Raw genomic sequence first — 21,492 nt, forward strand, 5'->3', positions numbered from 1 at the left:
GAATATCAAACTCAAATGCAATGGGTGAACTTCAAGCTTACACACAATCGAAGAACATATTTACATGCAACAATTGAACTCCATACATATACCATTAAAGAACATCAAACTTACATGCAACAAATGAATTTCAAACTTAGCATATAACTAAGGAACATTACACTCACACACGACAAAAGATCTTCAAACTCAGTTGAAGAGCCTTTGACTTATATGTAACCTACGAACTTCACATTCAACATGTAACACAAGATCATTCTACTAAAATCTTTACAAAAAAAAAAACTTTATATCAATTTCATCGATTGAGATAATTTAGGATAGCTTCTCTTACTTGAAACTTTTCACTCTATAAATTTTTTTTAGTTTAAACAGAGAAACAACACTTTAAAATTTTAACCATAAAAATATTAAAGTTTAATCAATCCTTAGTTGTCTAACTACTTCTTTAAGGAGAGACCAAATTTTCATAGAAATAAAGTTTGAATAAATAAAGACAAAGAGAAGGCACAACAAAAACTTAAAAATAAAAAAAAAATGTAAATATGAGAGAGAGAATGAAAAAAAAGAAATAGAGATCTAGCATTAAAAAATATAATATTTTTATACAAGAGATGAAAACATTTAACAATTTTCATTCTATTAAAAAAAATTAAATTAAAATGTTTACTTGAGTTTTTTTTTTTAAAAAAATTTCACGTCTTCATTAAATTTCTAAAATATTTAACTTTTAAAAAATTTATATTGACGAATCTTTGTGGTTGGGATTGTGATTTAGTTTCTAACAGAATGGAAATGCAAATCGCTTCCACAATTTTCTGCAGATTGATTAAGTGTGTTTTTTAAATTTCTGTTTCTACTTGTTTTTTTTAACTAGTAAAAGTAAAACATATCCCAGAAGTTTGTTATAATTCACATGTCTATTTAATTAAATGGATATTTATGACATTTTTTTTGGAAATGAGAAAATGAGCTCATATATTTTATTTAAGTTCATTCTTATTTTTTACTTGCCTCACTAGAGAGTAGGAGGGATTGATACACCACATTTTAAAATCTTGTTTGAATTATATATATATATTAAAAATATATTTTTAACTTTTATTTATTTATTTTAAATTAATAATTAAATTAAATTTATAAGTATTTATAATTTAAATTATAGTTTTATTGGAAATCTACACCTTTCAAACAATATAGTATAAACATTATAAATATCTTAATTTTAATAAATAAAATTAAATACACAAAATAAATAAATAAATAAATAAATAAATAATATAAATGGATTAGGACTAACCTACTCTGCTCCTATGGTTCAGTGGACTAATGAGCTTGACAAAACAGGTAAAGATAGATTAAACATGTCACCAATTTTGTCATCTAATATTCACAAGTTTTTTTAAAATTGCTTATTTATTTTGTGTTAATTAAAAATTATCCGTAATTGTTACTTTTATTTCAAAACTTTAAATCATGATTAAACCTTGTTTTAAGTCTAAAAAAAATCATAAAATAGTTAGTTAGCTTTGTTGTTATTTTTTAAATAGCGTAAATTTTTATAACTACAATTGTATTTTCAAATTAAAAAGACAAAAATGTTTTTTTAAAGACTATAATCGATTTTAGAATGTTAGAAATGAAATATATTTAACTTTATAGACTATCTATTTATTTATCATTAAAAAATCAGTTCCTACGACTAGTTTGGTGATGAAGTTAGAATTCACAAACAGATTATCTTGTTTAATATGAGTAGGTTAATGCAGATTTTTTTTCCTATAGTTATCATGAAAACAAATTATTTAAATCATTTAAATATAACTCAAACTATATGAATGTTTATTTTTTATTTGGTTTAAGTTTTTTTATAAACCGATTTTATAAAGTTGGGTTAGATCTAAGATTCATCTTGTAAGATGATATTAGAACCATTTAGAATTTATCGTAACAATAATTAGTTGGACTTATCACTTATTATCAGACCATCCATAAATATATAGTTACAAATTTAAGTATATGAAAGAATATGTTGCATATTTCATCTTTATTATAAATAAAAATATTTCATATGAGTAAGTGTAAAAATTATGTTATCTTTATCAATATATTCAAAATTTCTTGTACATAATATCATTGTTTTTTTTATTACAATCCTAACTTCAACGGGAATAGAAAGTGAGTCAAGGGTTGGGTATGAAGCCATAGACTGACTAAACACTATGTTTAGTGAGTGAGTTTTTCTTTATAATTTTTATTTAAAAATATCATTGTACTTGTAATACAGAACAAAAATAAAAATTCTGTGTTGTTTATTTTCTGCGGTTGATTCGTGATTATATGTGTTTTTTCATATTATCAAGAAAAATGTATTTTTCACTTTTCTGAAAAAAATAATAAAAAGTAACATATTTTTGATAACAGTGGTATGTTTAACGACCTTTATAATAATTTTTTAATTGGTTAATAAAGTAGCAATGTGAAGATATTTGTTAGGCAAAAGTTGGTAAATGGGGATGCCATGGGCACTGTTTGACTGAGGGGTGCTGAAAATACATTTTAAAAGCTTTAAAAAGCTATTGGGTCAATGAGTTTTTGTTGTGAGAAACAAATAAAAATAATTTGATCCAAGGAAGGAATTAAGTTAGTGAAAGGTATTCGTAACGCGCTTTTTTGGTGCTCGGGTATTTACGTTTTCTACGGTAAACTAATGACCTGTTTGGGTAAGAAGAGAAGAAATTTACGTTTCACTGAAGTCAATTAATCTAACCTAGATTAATTTTATAAATGTATAAATGTAAGATACAATAAGGAAAATAAAGTATTATTATATTAGTGCTGCAAATCAGAATAAAATTTGGAAGAGGACGAACTTGAAAAAAAAAGTGATACCGAACTACATCAATTAGCTTTAAAATTTGTTTATATATATATATATATTTTTATAGACAATAAAAAATGAATAAATATGAATTACTTTAAGGATGATCAAACCCTTATACATGAACTTAACCATAATTTTTCTCACTAGACTTACTTCCAAGTCTGCCTATATAGAACTCTCCTAACTAACCCAAAAGAAAGATATCTGGGACAAACTATCATACAACTTAAATGAATACGTCATGAGATCATCCTCATACAAATCAACCGGATCTATGCACCAATCAGAAAAGGAAAATGCGCAAAGTGTGACTTGGATGTAATCCATGACCAAACCTTTAGTTGAACCAAAGCAAAAGTTTTCCGTACATCCACTACTTCCCTTTAAAAATTAACATGTTTCTATGCTTCCAAACCTCGTTGACTACTGTTTTCTAAATAACTCCCCAAACCTCATTCATCGAAGCAGGCGCATTGCTCATTCTAAACTGGGAAAAATTTAACAAGGATGTTTCACACACGCTTTATTCGCCCAGCTATACACAATAATGGTTTCACAATAACCAAGCAAATTGCACTTAAAAAACAAATGAGTGTTAGTCTCCTCCTCGACTACACAAAGATTACACGTGGAGCTTGCAACTGTGATCTCCAGTCTTTCCGAGTTAGCCTTAGTGGCTAACTTATTTTCCAACACCCTCAAAACTTTAACTAAAAGAGTAGGTACAACTTTAAAATTTATATTTGAAAATGTTTATTTAAAAGCACTTCACTTGTATGTCCTAATTTTTTATAATTGTGATTTATCCTATCAATTTTAAAAATATTATTATTATAATTACATTTATTTTGAAAGATAATATTTTTTATTTTATATATAAAAGTATATATATCACCGCCCTGTCACAAGTTGAAACATCAGTATACTAATAAATAGATAATGAATAATACAAATTAATTTTATATAGTACATGATTTTTTGGACTGATTATACAGTGCATGTATTTAACTTTTGTCATTTCAACAACCCTCAATTACAGCAAAAGCACGATACATGTATGTAAGTTTTATATATATATATATATATATATATATTATTAAATGTCATTGGGTACTAAGGATAAACCATTAAAGTGTATATTTTAAGAGAAGCATTATAATAAACAATTAAGGCAAAAATGTAATACCATCATAATAATTAATAGCCATATGTTTTTTGTCCTACATTTAATATATAAAGATTATTAAATGTCATTGGCTACATAAGGATAAACCATAAAAGTGCATGTTGTAAGAGCAACAATTTAATAAGAATTAAGGGGGAAAAACACAATATGAACACAATAGTTAATAGACACATGTTTTTAATATAAGCATTTAATGAAAGTGATGATACTAACAGATACTCTAATGCCATTTTCTAACCAAAAAAACCACTTTATGAGTCATGGTCCTTTTGATTGGCTTAGCACAAAAGAAGAAAAAAATATATTTTATGAAAGGAAGCAAAAGGTTGAGAATGAAAAAAAGGGTGGTTGGGTGTGGTGGTTGCAAGTTTGTGTGTGGAAGAGATGAAGGAGTAATTGGAGAGAAGTGAGAAGAAAGACAAAGGGAAAGAGAAAGAGAAGAAGAAGAAGAAAAACAAGGGTTAAGAGTGAGTGAGAGTGATGGAAAAAGATTGGTGGGTGTGCATTATCATAAACATGCACCTTCTATGTGCGCACTAGCATCAAAGTGCACCAAGCCACATTTTGAATCACTACACCTCAGTTCATGTGGGCCCTTCCATCTTCCCCCATAGCCAAGCCAACACCCAACTCATCAACATCATTGCCATCTCTGAATTATCCCCCACTCCTACCTTTCTGTCACCAAAAGACTTGTCCCCTTTCACATTTGATCACAACACTTAACCACTAGATAGCAGATACCATGTTGTTTTTCTCCTCTGTACTTGTTTGCTTTTCTCATTTCTGTCTCTACTTCCTCCTAAATCTAAGCCTTGTTTCTTGAGGAGGAGTGAGATAGCAACACACAAAAAAGAAAAAAGAAGTCAAAAAGTCTGGTTTTTGTGATGGGGGGTTGCTAAAGGAGGTGCTGCTGCTGCAAAGGGTGTGTTTGTATTTTGGTATAATGGGTAATTGCTGGTGTAGATGGGAGTCATCAGATTATAGAGTTTCATCCAATGTAAAGTCAGGTTGGTTTACGAACAAAAAAAAACCTTTCCTTTTTCTGTTTTGGATATTTTCTATGATTTTGGTGTTTATTTTTATTGTTTATCATTTCCTGAATGGGCAAGTATTTTTAGTGCATGTTTTCTTTGAGTTCTTGAGCAAAATCGTTTTTTTTGGTGGATGGTACAACCTTGTTTTCCTCCTTCTGGATTTCGTTCTATTTTGAAAGTTGTTTATTCATCTCTTATCTTCCTTTATTTTACACTATTTTGTCTTTGATGGATGATGTTTTCAAGGATTTCATGTTTTGGAACCTTCCAATTTTCCCTCCTGGTTTTCTTGATCACCCTTTCATCAGGTTCTTTTTCATTGAAAATTTGTGTGTTGAGGTTATTAAATCATTTGAATCTAGTGTTAGCTTCATATATCTCAATCTTGTAGGCAAGTTGATATTATGCAGATCATTGAAAGACAAAGAGAACAAAACATAACAAAAATCTGCATATATGAGTTACATGTTGTCTTTAAATCTTTTTAACTTTTCTAAAGTCACTTCTATTGTAGAATCTGTTAATATGACCCTTAATCACCTTTTCTTGATGTGTCTACTTCAAAAGTAGGTCGACACGTGATTAGTGAAAACTCTTAACTCTAGTTGGTTCAGTATCATCTCAACTAAATTTTCTAAGAAATTGGTTGAGGGTTTTTAAAATATAGTTCACTCCTTCACAATTATAATATATTTCCACCATCCATTGCTTTTGAAACAGTATACTAATTTTCTTCTCTTCATCCAACAATAAGAGAAAAGATGTTTATGCAGACTTCTTAATCTTTTTGCATGATATTGAGCACGTTACAGTGTTCATTTTCCTCTTTCAGTCCCCAAGCAGTGTTTAAATTTTTTATTTAGAACAAAATAACAGTGATCTATATATCATACCATTGCATTTGTTTTGACTGCTTAATGTAACATCTGGTTAGTTTTTCTGAGAAAAAGGATGAACGTAGATATGAATAAGAAGAATAACTAATCTGTTTTCATAGTTTAAATGTGCATATCATCTTTTGTTCTCATTTCTCTTATTGATTCACGAAAAGAACAAAACCAGGTAACCAAGCAAAGGAATGATTATGATAGCAAGTTACCATCAAACCCTGAGGAAGTAGAAGACCTACGCCGTGACTCAGCTGCAAATCCATTGATTGTATTCAGTTATGATGAGTTGAAGACAATCACTGCAAATTTTAGGCCAGATCGTGTGTTGGGGGGAGGAGGATTTGGAAGTGTGTACAAAGGGTTCATTTCTGAGGAGTTAAGGCAGGGTCTTCCTACCCTTGCTGTTGCTGTTAAGGTTCATGATGGTGACAATAGTCATCAAGGGCACAGAGAATGGCTGGTATACTTTTTGTCTTTATGTACAATTATCTAGCTGCAAAATCATGATGCTTCACATGCTATGTTTATTCTACTACTGGCACATACTATTAGAAGTTGTTAATGTTACAAAACAAACTTCTTGTTGTAAGGTTGATTAAATTAAGATTTTGGTTTCTCTAGGCAGAAGTCATATTTTTGGGGCAGCTTTCACATCCAAATCTAGTCAAATTAGTTGGATACTGCTGCGAGGATCAACATAGGGTACTGATATACGAGTACATGTCCCGGGGAAGTGTGGAGCACAACTTGTTCTCAAGTAAGTATATCATCCCTTCTTAACCTTTATTAACCTTATCCAGACATTGTTTTATCTGTTTAATCGTTTAATTGGTTGGAGATCTTACATCGACTAAAAATAAAAACATTTCATATTATAAGTAAGTGCAATTTATAAGATTGAGTTAGCCTTACCATTCTTAATATAACCAATGTAAAGAAAAATGTTGTTTTGGTTTTGCTTAACCAATGTAAAGAAAAATGTTGTTTTGGTTTTGTAGAAGCATCTGTCATTACTTTTTACTTGCTTTCCCTTTTATGTTTTCTCCGACAATGTTGACATTTAAAGTGAGGAATTTAAAGATGAAGTGATTTTGGTTCCATTTGGTAGCTTCGTGGAAAACTACCTAGTACCAAGACATGTGCTTTAGATGGTTTGATAAGGACATAAGTTTGACATAAACATAAGGAAACAATAGAAGTTACCTCAGTGAGCATCTGAGAGATTTCTTAGTGTAAAACTTTGGTAGGTCCTACACAATTGTCCAATACAATGAACCAAGAAGTATTCATGTGCTCAGAAGACCACTTAGCTGCAAAGTTTTCTGCTTTCACAACTTTTTCAGAACCATTTTATTCTAGATTATTCATGTTTGAGTTACTATTTCTTTGGGATCAAAGGGTCACTGAGGTTGCCCTTTAAACAAGGGTTTTCTCTTGGGTAGAATCACTTATATTTGCATAATACCTACATCTTTTGAGAAGCTACTTTTAATCCAAAAAACTTCTTAATCAATCACGGTTTATCACAAGATCTTTTGAATAATTAAATTATTAGTTCATACGTATATAAGCATATATTTTTTAAAAATAATTTTGGTTATTACAACTTTGCATATATCAAATAATAATTTAAGTATTTATATACTAAATGCTGTCCAATAATTACAAATTATATTCTTCTAATACTTTTTTGAAGAAATGGTTAGTTAATATTATTACATTGAAACACACAGTTATATGGATACCCAAGCTATTTAACTTCAGTCTACAAACTTTAAATTCCAAGGATAAGCATAACTGGTTTAATCACTGAAAAAATTAGCATGACTCTTGAAATTTAAATTTGTTAAATAATATCTCAAATTTAAACAAAACAACATAAAAAATAAATAAATATATATTAAATTTAAAATTAATATGTAAAATAATAATTTTTTCTACAACAATTAAATTTTAACTTAATAAAATAAAGTAGTATGATAAAAATCAGACATCCAGAAATTTGTATTTTCCCTAGTGACACATAATGAGAGGTAAAATGTCGAAGTATTCCTGGGCATAAATAAAAAAATAACTAGCTTAAATATACAATTTTTAAAGCATTATTTAATGTTATTCTTTTAAAAATACGGTTATGTTTGAATTAGACAAAATATCCTACCAATAAATAATTGAAAAAAATAGGAGACGTCTTAATCCTAACTATTTTTAGGATTTGAGTACATGACTTTAAATTTCAAAGTAACAAAACTAAAGAATCTGTTTGCCAAAATTAATAACTTCTAGATGATAAATTTTAATTTATAAGTCTAATTTATTATATTGGAAATATTCTTTAAATTAATTGATTAACTAATTCACAAATGTATAATGACAAAAATATAAAATCACATAAACTTGATTATATAAATAAAATTTGTGTTTTTGAGACAAAAGTATATTATCATGTAATTATAATTTTATATTTTTTTAAATAATTAATTTTTATGAAAATTTTCAGTACTTCTATTTATTTTTTAAAAGTTGATATATATATATATTTTTTTTATTTTTTTTTTAATTTGGACAAGTCGTTTTATTTAAATGAATTGATGTAAGGAATATTAATCAATTTTTTTTTCAAAAGTATGTGTATTTTTTTATTTCTCAATTTAAAATACTCTCACATTGAATTTGTTTTTTACAACTTTTACCGTGTAATTTTCATATAGCATTATATAATCAAATATTAGCTACTTGAATTTATAATGTTATTTTCTTGGAGGAAGATAACTAAGATTTAATGTTGCAAGGACCTCACCACGAACGCTATAATCATAAAATCCACTACTTATACCAAAAAATCAAGACTATTTGTGTCTTTAATCAACAAAAGGAGACACTTTAATGTTTATTATGGTGTTTTTGTTTGTACATCTAATGTGTCTTCACTTAATTGTTCCAGAAATCTTGCTTCCCCTGCCATGGTCCATAAGAATGAAGATTGCATTTGGTGCTGCTAAGGGACTTGCATTTCTTCATGAAGCAGAGAAACCTGTCATCTATCGTGATTTCAAGACATCAAATATTTTATTGGATAAGGTCAGCAAATTTTGTGTAGAAACTACACAGATTTAAATTATGGCCATTTGAGTATGTTTTAGGAGGTGGATAAATAGTGCTTTTCATTGATTCTTTGGAGTTCTTACTTGATAGTTAAGAATGCAAAGTTTCTCAATGTTACAAGGCCACTAAACTGTAGAATATTGTTGTTGAGGTCATGTTGGTTATTGAGTTCAATGATAAACTATTTAGATTTCCATCACCTTTGATGTTTATGATTTCATACACAACACAAGCTAGTTTTCTGTGATATCTATGGTTAGAATTCAGGTGTTCAAGCAGAAAGCATTTAGCTTTAAAGCCCCAGTGGTTCCAAAATAAGCCAGCTTTTAACCATCTTGGTCATTTATGTTTCAAAAACAGGACTACAATGCAAAACTTTCTGATTTTGGCCTTGCTAAGGATGGACCAGTTGGAGACAAATCACATGTTTCTACTCGAGTAATGGGAACATATGGTTATGCAGCACCTGAGTACATAATGACAGGTAAAGTATATTCTGAATTCTGGATTCATGTGAAACCAAGTTCATGTTTTCACTAGTCATAAACAAAGATCAATGTAGAGAAATTATGGATGCCCCACTCATTATTTTCACTAGTCATAAACAAAGAGTTTTAAGATAATCTTTGTAAAAATCAACAAACTTATCAGTCACAAATACTATCATATGTTTGAAAAAATTGACAACATAATCATACGTTGTTGTGCAGGTCATCTGACTCCTAGAAGTGATGTTTACAGTTTTGGGGTTGTTCTTCTTGAACTTCTTACAGGAAGAAAATCTTTAGACAAGTTAAGACCTGCTAGAGAGCAGAACCTCACAGAATGGGCTATTCCTTTGCTCAAGGAAAAGAAGAAATTTCTAAACATAATTGATCCAAGGTTGGATGGAGATTATCCAATTAAAGCAGTTCACAAGGCTGCAATGCTTTCATATCATTGCTTGAACCGCAATCCAAAAGCAAGGCCTCTGATGCGAGATATTGTGGACTCATTGGAGCCTTTGCAGGCACACACAGAGGCCCCTAAAACACTGACCATAATCAGTGATGTTCCTGAATCTGGTCTGAAAATGAAAGATGCAAAATGACTTTAAAGAGGGTGTTGTGTTAGGTTCTCCTCAGTTTCATTTCTCATGTTCATTGGGAGAGAGGTTTTGCCTTAACTTGTGTTTATAAACATGACATATAGGCAACTGGATTACTGTATGATCTGTATAAACATATTCTAATGCAATTTTTATGCATTTGATCAATTACTGATTTTCTCATAATATAAACCATTTATCTTTTTAATTTTTCTATGATTCTTATAACCTCCTTCTTGTATGGAAATACTTATGCAATATGAACTGAACTTACAATTTTGTGTGTGTCTATTTTTGTAGATTTCTTTATCAATTTGTCGTTTTCTTGCAAAATTTGCGATAACTTCAATAAAAAAATTTACCATTTCCTTAATTGCATTGATATATTCTTATAATATTTAAAATGTTTAGCTTGTTTTCAAACAAATTTTGTGTTGCATGAAAAAACACTTAAACATTTTTTTACAATTTTCCGCGCAAAAAAAGTGTAGTTAGTTTTTCTGTTTTTTTATTACAATATAAAAATTGTAAAAAACACCTAAAAAAGTCTTAATAATGTTGAAAAATATCTTGATATGATAAATAAGATAATTAATATTTGAATAATATTATTAAATATTTAAATTTGTCTATACAAAATGTTATTATCAAAATTATAATATTAATTTTATGTTATTATTTGAAGTATTTTGTTCATTCCAAATATCGATTATGTATCAATAGATTCCTGGAAGAATGATCAAGGTTCTTGATTTTTGTTTTTAATTTTCCATATCTCTGGGCAAATTGTTGGAGTAGTAGAAGAGGTAGCAAACATGGCAAAATCGAAAAGTACACGTGGCATCATTGTAGTGAACTGAATGGATGTGCCTTCATAACCACTTCAGCAATCTACATTCACAACCTCTCATCCATGTCTTTGTGGCCCCAGCAACACAACCTCCATTTGTTAACTATGCACAAGCACAACTCCAAGTACCTAAGGGATGTTCCACTCATAGAAGAAACTCAACATAGAAACTAGCACTGGCACTTTCAAAGTCTTGTGCATAACCATAAACCATGTCATTACCAACCACCACTAGTGGTCACTCATCTCTTTACTCTGCACTAACATTGCCAAGAACCACCCAAATTCACCCAACCTTGTTTTCTTCCTCTACCAAGTTCTTTTCTTCCAGAAGCCCCTTGTATTCGGGTGTGTCCTTTTGTTTCTCAAACACCCTTTTGTCAAGACCGTTGCTTTTTGCTGTCAAGGCCTCATCCGGAGTTGGGTCAGAAGCATCCAAACAGGAGAGTGAAGAAGAAGAGGAACCGTATGAAGAGTACGAGGTGGAAATTGAGCAGCCCTTTGGAATCAAATTTGCAAAGGGTAGGGATGGGGGAACTTACATTGATGCTATTGCACCAGGAGGATCAGCTGATAAGGCTGGAGTTTTCACTGTTGGGGATAAAGTAATTGCCACCAGGTATGCTCTTCATGTTTTTTTTTTCTCTTTCTGTAAGTTTCTTTATTTGGAGAACTAGATACAAGGTTTATGGAGGATGTGGTATAGCTTTTAGTTTAGGGGTTGTTTTCATTTCATGCTTAAGAGACTTATTGGAGGTCTTATTTATTCTTGGTTGGTTTATGGATGTGGATTTTGATGAGTTTAATTTATAGTCACTGTTAATGTAAAGTTTACATGTATATCATGTGCTTCGAAATTCTTTTGAGAAGTAAACTTGTGGTATTTATGTTTGTCTCATTGTGTTTGAGTCGTTGAGATATGGCCAATATGTTCAATATCCGCAGTGCAGTTTTTGGGACTGAAATTTGGCCAGCTGCGGAATATGGAAGGACAATGTACACAATTCGCCAAAGAATTGGTCCATTGCTCATGAAAATGCAGAAGAGATATGGTTAGTTCAATGTGTTAATTTTGCTATGTTTGAGTTCTACTATAGTGAGTAGACACCACACCTGTGAAATTTGCTCGTGATCTCAGAGCCGTGGTTTCTCATTTTGACAGGAAAGAGTATTGATAGTGGTGGTGAGTTAACTGAAAAAGAGATTATCAGGGCTGAGAGGAACTCTGGGGTAATCAGCAACAGAGTGAGAGAAATTCAAGTAAGTTTTATCGTAATGATTAAACTGTAAAATTGTAGTCCTTACATTCACCAACCATTTTGTATGAGATGTTTTCATTTCTACATAGACATGTCACTGCTACGTGCGGGTACAAATATTCATTGCCAATTCTCAAACTTGCAAAATTTCAGATGCTCAATGCTTCGAGGAAAAAGGAACAAAAAGAACGCAGAGAAAAGGATTTGAGAGAAGGATTGCAACTATATAAGTAAGGATTAACAAATCAAATCATTATTTTTTACCATTTATAGTGTATCCAGTAAGGATTAACCTTTCTGTCCTTTGTTTATCTAGCCCTTAACATCTCAGAATGTTAGTCTATTCTTCCAAAGGGATGAAATGCAACATCTTATCTCCAATTGTAATTCAATAGCTGTAATTATTGCACTTTGCACCATGTGTGAAATTTATTTTGACAAGAGACATGGTAGGGCAAAAAAGGTTTATATATAAAATTTTAATCTGCATTTAGTATCTGGCAATGGTCTTAAATTGATAATTGATATATTGTCCTTCATTAACAATTCTTTTGGGAATTTTAGTTTTGAATCCTAAATGCTGTTCTGTTTCTCAGTCATTTGTCTAACTGATTGAAACCTGATCTAATTATGGCCTTGGCCTAAACAACTGGTTAAAGAAAAGACTTGCTTTGCTTTCCAAACGCTAAATTTGCTCCATATCTTAATTAAAAGTCTTACAAGTGATGCTATCTCACTGATACTATTATTGTGCACTCTGTTGCTGGATTAAATGCTGAAGGAGTGGGAAATATAACGAAGCACTAGAGAAATTTGAGTCTATTTTGGGATCAAAGCCAGAACCTGAGGAAACAGCAGTTGCAAGTTACAACGTTGCTTGTTGTTACTCTAAGCTAAACCAGGTATATGTTTCCTGCCATTTGCTACTTGGAACATGTAACTTGACCTGATTTTGGATTAGTTCCTTATTATTCTTGCTGAATAGATGCAATCCCTTTATATATGTCTGTGTCTTACTAATTTGCCCAATCAATTAAAAGTTTATCAGTTCTTAGCATGTATAAATAAGGACATAATTATGTGTATGGACTAACAAATCAGACTTTTAGACTAATGAAGGACGTAATTGTTTAATTTGTCTTGGGTTGGGACTGATCCACTTATCAAAACTAGCTGTAAAATTTTCTGATAAAATCTTATACACACGCACAAACACACGTACACCTTCTAGGTTAAGTGATTCACCAAAGTTCCATACCATTGACCAATCCATCCCAAACAAAACCTGTGAAAATTAAGTCTCCAATTATCTTACTTTTGTTCACCTTGTTGATCTCTACAAAAAGCATCTGATTCCTGGATTTAAATTTTATTTTTACACTAATAGAGAGTAATAAATTTCTAACAGATTCAAGCTGCACTTTCTTCACTGGAAGAAGCCCTGAATTCTGGTTTTGAAGACTTCAAGGTGATCAACCTACTTGAAGCTATTCCATTATCATATTGGCTAACCCATCTAACATTGTTGTTATTTTGACAGAGACTGAGAACTGATCCTGACCTGGCTAACGCCAGGGCGTCAGAGGAATTTGATCCTTTATTGAAACGATTTGATGAATCTTTTATCAATGAGAATGCCATCAATGCCATTAAATCTCTTTTTGGATTTGGTAAGAAATAACCTGTTGTGTGGACACAAGCACACTGTTTGGCTGACCAAGGGGTTGGTTGAGCAATATGGTAAGTATTTTCCGTGTATGTATAACTTTATAGTTTAATTACACAGGTTCCTCATTTTTTGTCCCTGCACTGGGATTTTGCTTTATGTACTACTAGTATAATCAAGCAAAATTTTAAGAAGCTTATTATGATCAATAAAATTGTGCATTTCTATCACCTTCTACTTTGTTGCATGCTTCCTTCATATGACACCAAAAAGAATGTCTGATACTTAATCCAAAAGATTTGAATACGAGGAGTTATGAGCCAATCCACATAAGAGATCGTATACCAAAACCTTAACACAATGAGTATGTGTTTGTGAATTTACATTTGAATTTCTCATAATATTGATTCCTCAAAATATGTTTGATCCAATTAAACTGTACTCTGAAGTTGTATTTTTTATTGCTAGGTTGTGATTCTTAAAATCATTATTAACTGCTAACTTGATGAAATTGCATTGATTTTGCCTTACTTTTGATGAAGTTACTATTTTCAATGATGTTTCACGTAGCTGTTTTCAACCATCAACAATTACCTTTCTATAAGATTGCCAAATTTTTTTTACTGATTTCAACTTTTAATTCATTATACAAAATCCCATATGCTTCTAAAACTTTACATATTTTATAAATCACTACAAGAAAATCATGAAATAAAAACCAATTTTTAGAGACAAAAAATAATTAGTTGCTATAATGACTAAATTAGAGATCATTTTAGAGACTAAAAAAATCAATTAAATGGTTTTTATTGTTAAATGGTTTTTATTAGTTTCTATTATTGTTAAATGGTTTTTATTAGTTTCTATTATTGTTAAATGGTTTTTAAATTGGTGTCTAATTATCAACTAAGATTTTTGCTCCCATACAAAAACAACTCCAAAACGCTGGCATCACAAAGCATAGGCATGAACTATATGTGTACTGAATACAGAACAGAATAATCATGGAAGCAGATACAAAAAACTTACAAAGAAGCAAATTTTTTTTATTCAAATATAGTAAAATAAGATGACTACTTAGAAAGCTTCTAAACCATGCATTATGTTATAGCCCAGTTATTTGACTAGGAACTAGAAGGATGAAGTCGAACTGCAAGTCCTTTTACTGGTTCTAGCATGGGATCATACTTCAACTTTTCATCTGGAATCACCAATTCCCACTTGAACCGTTTCACGATATTATGCATGAACACAAGTATCTCTAGTCTAGCATATTCTTGCCCCAAACACATTCGGGGGCCACCTCCAAATGGAACATGTGAAAAGGGTGTAGGCCCAGATCCTTCAAACCTTGAAGCATCAAAAGTTTCGGGATTCGAGAAGATTGTTGGATCATTGTGTGATGAACCAGTGTTCCAATGCAACTGTCATAAAAGATCATAGATAACATGATCAACATCAGACAAGGTTCTCTCCTTTAGCATACAAGAACTTCTTTCAATGGTCTTGAAAAGGCAAGACTTAAGTATTGTTGAGTCTCAAAAAATGAAGGAAGCTTTTGGTCTAATTTAACATTAGACAGTTCAAGTAGTTCATGGAAACAAACAGGACAAAAAAAATAAAGAGATTGAAACAAGGTTAAATGGAACATGAACTGAATTAGTGGTTTGATTTAAAACAATTTTTGGTCGATGTAAGAAAAGAATACTAATCATATACGTGGAGTAATATTTGAATCCATTATCGTACAAAAAGTTCAAACCAATTGAACTCAACATCTCTACACTTATTTATACTTCTTTACAGTTCTCTAACAATGTTTAAGATGGAATAGTATTTGGCTATTTGCAATCACAGACAAGTTTTTCACAAGTCTCAAGAACTAAAAGTGATTCCAATGAATGCCGAGTGAAGAAAGCATGGTTATAGCAAAGGAAGTTCTACAAAAGAAAGGAAAAATACCTTCCAGCCTTTAGGGATGTTATAATCAGCATAGGTGAAATCCTTTATAGCTTCTCTATAAGCACCACTGACTGGTGGAGACAGCCTCATGACTTCAGATACAACATTCCAAGAGTATTTCATTTTCTGAATATCTTCCCATTGCAACAACTGCCCTACCTCTTTCCCTTGAATAATTTCAAGTTGTTCTGTCATAAAAATAACTTCAACATTTATCCTGATCATGTTTTAGATAAGAGTGGCTGAAAAATAGTTGTCAGCAGCAACAGTTTGCTATAACAATCTTCTTTGGGTGTGTTCGAACAAGAAAAATAAGATGAACTTCTCCATGATCCATGAGTTAAAATTAGTTTATGTATAAGTTAATTTGCATAAGTTTTCTTACACATCTTCTTTAAATTCTTATTTTTAATTTGTTTATAAACTAGTTTTAGCTTATGAAGAAATTTATTTTTTTCTCATCTTATTTTCTTTTATAAAAGTGTTTATGGAAAAACTTGTCCAAATAAACTGGTTAAGGATTTTATTACTAACCTTTCAAGACATGTTCATAAACATGAGGCAACTGTCCTAGATACTTCATGACCAATGATAAAACTGATCTAGCAGTATCATGTCCTGCAAAAAGTAGAAGAAGTGTGTTATCAAGAATCTCCATTTCGGTCATAAACCTTCCACTTGGGTCAGATGTAACAAGCATGTGTGATAGAAGGTCTTGAGTAGGTGATGCCCTCTTCTCCTCCAAATCCCCTTTTCTTTTCTCTAGAATCATTTTAATTTCTTTCCTAATTTCATCTGCAGCTTTCATTGCACGATGAAACCTTGTTCCAGGAATGTTGAGGGTGAAGCCAATGATCCCTTTCAGAAATGCATTAAATTTTAACGAAAGCTTTGATATTTGATCAGAGTCTTCAATGCTTAAAAATAAGCAACAAGCCAATTCAAACGTATATAGCTTTACAGTTGGATGCACAAAAACCTGCTCCTTTCCTACAAAATTGCAAGTCAACAAAAGTATTAAACTATTGATCAAAGCATAAATTTTCTGTTTCGTTTCCAATGAATAACCTGTTTTTATTGATGAAACAAAATAATATAGCCAATCAACACTTTTAATCATTAGAAAAGCTTTAAAATAGGTAGCCTCTATTAAGACTAGCTCTGATCCAAGAGAATATAACCTTATGTATAATGCTTAATCCTATGCAATTGCAAGTGTTGGATCTCACCCAAATTTCATTGAAGATTGTTATCCATAGTTTGCTATAGGATTTGGCTTTTTCTAAGTGGGAAAAGTGTCTTTTAAAACATAAAGTGCAATAATAAACATTAATAAAAAAAGTTAAAAGTTGAGATTGTGATTAATTTTATATTTCAATATATATACATATATATTTGATTTTACAGTATTTTCAATTAAATGATTATTGGTGTCTTTCTTTGTGTATTATCAGAGCTAAATCCTTACTATTATACTGATAAATATGTAAGATTGGTTTTACTAACAAAATATATGTGAGAGATATTCAAAAGGGTATAGGATGTATTTGAAAGATGAGAGATTTGAAAAAATATGTAAGATTCCTATTAGAGATTGCACAGTAAGAAGTCCAGTTGGCTAGATTTGTTTTGATCATAAATTTGACACTTCTCATCTGTGTAAGTGTCAGTAGGCAAGTTGGGCTACCACTACAAATTGTTTAGGATTTGTTTGTGATACTTGTTCACACTCACTAGTAACTATGTAAGCATGGTAAGAGAGGATATGACAGTTTCCAATAAGGTTCAAAGACGTGGTATTCCCCACCAAAACTGAAAAAGGACCACCAACTCCAAGATTTCCCTTGATCATTGATTCAAATATTTAATCACCAAAGTATCATTTAACTATCTGATTTTGGTAGCACAATTCTCATATGACCAAGCAAACAAATTGAGGTATTGTGTTACATGTCTTACCTTTCCAATAAGTGTCTATATGGTGCTGAGCAATTCTATCCATTTTTGGCAAGTAGTTTTTGAGTGTTTCTGCATTAAGAAAGTTCATGAGCAACTTTCTCACCATCTTTGCCTCATCACCAACCTTGTTAACAAGGGACAACCTTAACAGCTTCTTCACCGAACTAGGCCACCACACTTGGACATTCTTGTTCTCATTGCTAAATAGGAACTTGTTGCCAGCTGGTCCGCAAAACACAGCAACAGGGTCTCCAAACATTGAAGTCTTGAACACCCTTGAGTCATATTTCTCCACTCTCTCTTTTAGGAACCTTAACACGTTTCCCTCAAGCATTGCATGCATGAACTCAAAGGTTTCTCCAACAATAGGCCACCCTAATCTTCCAGGAGGAAGATTCAGGTTTCTGAGTCTGACCCTCCTTGTGATGAAATGTAGACAAAGCACAAAGAATGCCAAAACTGCTGACAAGACTACCATATTGGTCACCTCCATAAAGTTTAGTGTCCTTAAGACCTTAACTATTGATGTAGGGAACAACACAGCAGAGAGAGCAAGAAAGAGAATTGGGGGAAGCAGAAAAACTTTGATGTAAGATGGATGAAAGAGAAAAGAGAGCTTGCTCTATGGAATAGGACTGAATATATATATATAAAAGAAAAAAGTTTCAAAACTTAGCTTATGGCAAATATGTGATTCAATCATAACATGACATTTTTACACTTTCAAGCTTTCTAACTATTTGACAAGCACTTCAACTGTGAACTGCAATTTCAGTTAATTTTCATCCTGAACTTTTTAAAAGAAAAAATTAGTCCTCCAATCACCAAACAAGAAAGTGACACTTCAATATTATATCATCAAACTAGTCCTCATGGCAGACCATTAAGGTTTAAAAATAAATAAAAAATTAAGAAAAATGTTATTTATATAATGATTGATAGCAGTTTTCTTTTCTTTAAAATGGTCAACTAGATCTACAGATATTTGGAATTTTTAAATAAGATGTCAAGGTATTCTTTTTTTTCAAAATAAAAAAGAAATACAGGTCTAATAATATTTTTTTTAATCATGATAATTTTTTGCATAAATATAATATGATTCTTAAATGTATAAAATGAGCAAATTAATTCCAAAATATTATAATTGGTTTACTGTTTGCATGTCATTATTTCATCAGTAAGTAAGATTTCATATGTCTTAATGAATTTAATCAGTCATTTACCTTCTTTAATCTGGTATCTAGACATTATGACAATGAGAAAAAAAGTTGAATAAATCTTTATTAGTGTGATTATTATGTGTTCTAAATATTAATGTTAAACATAGGAACAGATATAATATTTAATTTATATTTTGATGATTTGGAAATGAATGATGAAGAATAAAACAGAAGTATACATGCATTACAGAAATTGTATACCTGTGGTGAACCGACAAATGGAGGCAAAGAAAGCACTAAAGAAAATGGGGGTTAAGGATAGAACAGTACGCTTAGTGGGATTCCAAGACCATCATCGTCTCTTTTCTTGAGGCCCATATTTTGGAGTTTTTTCAACAAATTTTGAATTTTGAATTGCCAACTCTTTTACTAAATCATTCTTAATATAATATTTAGACTTGTTAATTTTTTTAAAATACACTTTTAACTAAGAAAAAAAGTAATATTTTACTTAAAATTGAATATATATATATATATAGTATTCTATGATTGAGTTGTGGCCGACTGCACTCATAATAAGAGTGTATCACTTTATTGTCAAGTACACATCTCGTTCATATCTTTTAACCACATAATTAATTTGTAATTAGATATCATATATTAGATTAATACGAATACTTAACAATATTAGCATTAATTAAACTCAACACCTCTTAGATCCAACTCATCTTTAAAAATAGATTGACTAACGTCAAGTAAAAGTACACACTTAGTCATATTGATTATCTTCAACCATCGAATATCGATTATTAACTTAAACATCAGATAATCTTTTACAAGAATTCCTCCTCTCACTAAAAACCAATAGTCAAACCTATTAAGTGTAAAAAAAATATATATATATTTGTGGACAAAACCTTTCTTACCCACATATATACGCTTATAAAATTGGGAATCATTTAAAAGAAAATAGAATTTTTTTTCTTGAAATGTAAGTTGTTTAAAAATTGGTGATATGAAAAGTTATGTCATAACTAACCTTGTGGTGTTAAATGGTGACTTTAGTAGTGTTTGTTTTTTTTTTTTTAGATTATTCTGTGGTGTTGCAAAGACACGTGATGATGGAGTTTTGCTCTCTACCACTTATCATAAAGTGGTGTCATGTGCAATGGTTAACAATTTCTATCTTCAAGGGTGTTGTTAATTATTAATGGATAAGAAATTAAGAACATATTTTTTTGTCTGTAATTTCAATATATACTTTATTTATTGATTTTAGGTATTTTTTAGACTAATGATGATAAAACAGAATAAAAATACATATTGATTGATTTTAATATATATTTGCTGCTTTTGTAAAACATTTTAAAAAGTGAGGTGATGTTTTTTGTGTGTGAAGGGAGAAAATAAAAGATAAAATCAGATAATTTTGTCCAGATGAGATTATTAATAACGTTTTATGCAAGGAAATTATTATTATAAAGATGTGAAAATGATGAAGAAGAAAAAGAAAGATAATGATGTAGTATAAATATATGGAGATGAAATGGGAGTAGGAGATTACAGAAGAGAGGTAAGTATAAAGGTAAAAAGATTGATGGATTAAGCTATAGTTCTGTAGAATATAGAACCTTTGCCTTGCAATTGTTTGCATCCCATTTTGCAGCCACTTTGACACTCTAACCTTATTGCATATTTAATGCGCATGCATATCTTCATGCATTTTCCCAAGCATGCAGAGAAGGATATCCTTCCGGTAAGAACTTGTTCAGCCCCATGAACCAATGTGATGCATAAAGCCAAGATCACCACCACACCTAACCATTTGTAAACCATTCTCTTTCGTTTCTTGGAATCTACCTTTAATTCAAACCCCCCCTTCCCTTCTATATATGTGGTCACAATCCATTCGTTGACTCTCCATTTTCTATAAATCTTCTATCCTTAATTACATACCACACCTTACACCACACTGATTCAACAAAAATAAATATTAAAATCTATAATTCTATCTCCTTTTTATATAATTTAAATAAAAACTTCCCTCCTATTTTGTAAAATTTAATTAATTAGTATGTTACGTCATAACTTGTTCGATTTCTTGGTGAGATGTCTCACATACGGGATATTTGGATATTTTTCGTAGGAATTCTCGAAAGACAGTCGCAAACCACTTCGTTTACTCGACTCGAGATTAGGAAGTTGTACTGTCATCTTAGCAGCTCGGTTTCTTGGTGATGTATTTGATATATAGGGTGTTCGGGTATTTCTTGTAGGAGTATCTTTTCAACCACCCATGACGTGAAATACAAATAGAAAGAGGAAATAAATAATTATGGACTTTTTGCTATGGACCTTAAAAGACACACATTTGTGTCTGGTCACACTTGCATTAGTATTTTTGGCAAATATTTCATACATCTTCTTATTTTTTTAATTTCAACAAT

General features: G+C 30.7%; 3 protein-coding genes across 3 annotated transcripts; 2 read left to right on the top strand and 1 right to left on the bottom strand.

The window, feature by feature from the left end:
* Positions 1-4,398: 4,398 nt before the first annotated feature.
* LOC137812226 (probable serine/threonine-protein kinase PBL16) lies at positions 4,399-10,403 on the top strand. The gene is made up of 6 exons (XM_068614146.1): positions 4,399-5,080; positions 6,159-6,457; positions 6,619-6,754; positions 8,942-9,078; positions 9,463-9,586; positions 9,813-10,403. Exons 1-6 carry the CDS (start codon positions 5,017-5,019, stop codon positions 10,190-10,192), a joined length of 1,140 nt encoding a protein of 379 aa, XP_068470247.1. The 5' UTR covers positions 4,399-5,016; the 3' UTR covers positions 10,193-10,403.
* Positions 10,404-10,997: 594 nt separating this feature from the next.
* On the top strand, positions 10,998-14,194 carry LOC137812227 (protein MET1, chloroplastic). The gene is made up of 7 exons (XM_068614147.1): positions 10,998-11,658; positions 11,985-12,091; positions 12,202-12,299; positions 12,452-12,528; positions 13,080-13,200; positions 13,707-13,766; positions 13,839-14,194. The coding sequence occupies exons 1-7, from the start codon at positions 11,252-11,254 to the stop codon at positions 13,977-13,979; spliced, it is 1,011 nt and encodes a 336-aa protein (XP_068470248.1). The 5' UTR covers positions 10,998-11,251; the 3' UTR covers positions 13,980-14,194.
* Positions 14,195-14,915: 721 nt separating this feature from the next.
* On the bottom strand, positions 14,916-18,660 carry LOC137812224 (beta-amyrin 28-monooxygenase-like). The gene is made up of 4 exons (XM_068614145.1): positions 17,886-18,660; positions 16,461-16,916; positions 15,927-16,114; positions 14,916-15,388 (listed from the first exon to the last, which is right to left on the bottom strand). Exons 1-4 carry the CDS (start codon positions 18,376-18,378, stop codon positions 15,089-15,091), a joined length of 1,437 nt encoding a protein of 478 aa, XP_068470246.1. The 5' UTR covers positions 18,379-18,660; the 3' UTR covers positions 14,916-15,088.
* Between the last annotated feature and the right edge of the window lie 2,832 nt (positions 18,661-21,492).

The sequence above is a fragment of the Phaseolus vulgaris genome, chromosome 2, assembly GCF_000499845.2.
Source record: "Phaseolus vulgaris cultivar G19833 chromosome 2, P. vulgaris v2.0, whole genome shotgun sequence".
Classification (NCBI taxonomy): domain Eukaryota; kingdom Viridiplantae; phylum Streptophyta; class Magnoliopsida; order Fabales; family Fabaceae; genus Phaseolus; species Phaseolus vulgaris.

Coding starts and splice junctions, on each gene's coding strand:
- LOC137812226 (XM_068614146.1), top strand. CDS start 5,017: ATGGGTAATTGCTGGTGTAGATGGGAGTCATCAGATTATAGAGTTTCA. Junction 5,081..6,158: donor TTCATCCAATGTAAAGTCAG/GTTGGTTTACGA, acceptor ATTCACGAAAAG/AACAAAACCAGGTAACCAAG. Junction 6,458..6,618: donor AAGGGCACAGAGAATGGCTG/GTATACTTTTTG, acceptor TGGTTTCTCTAG/GCAGAAGTCATATTTTTGGG.
- LOC137812227 (XM_068614147.1), top strand. CDS start 11,252: ATGTCATTACCAACCACCACTAGTGGTCACTCATCTCTTTACTCTGCA. Junction 11,659..11,984: donor GATAAAGTAATTGCCACCAG/GTATGCTCTTCA, acceptor CAATATCCGCAG/TGCAGTTTTTGGGACTGAAA. Junction 13,767..13,838: donor CTGGTTTTGAAGACTTCAAG/GTGATCAACCTA, acceptor TTATTTTGACAG/AGACTGAGAACTGATCCTGA.
- LOC137812224 (XM_068614145.1), bottom strand. CDS start 18,378: ATGGAGGTGACCAATATGGTAGTCTTGTCAGCAGTTTTGGCATTCTTT. Junction 16,917..17,885: donor TATAGACACTTATTGGAAAG/GTAAGACATGTA, acceptor GCAATTTTGTAG/GAAAGGAGCAGGTTTTTGTG. Junction 15,389..15,926: donor ACATCCCTAAAGGCTGGAAG/GTATTTTTCCTT, acceptor CTTTTATGACAG/TTGCATTGGAACACTGGTTC.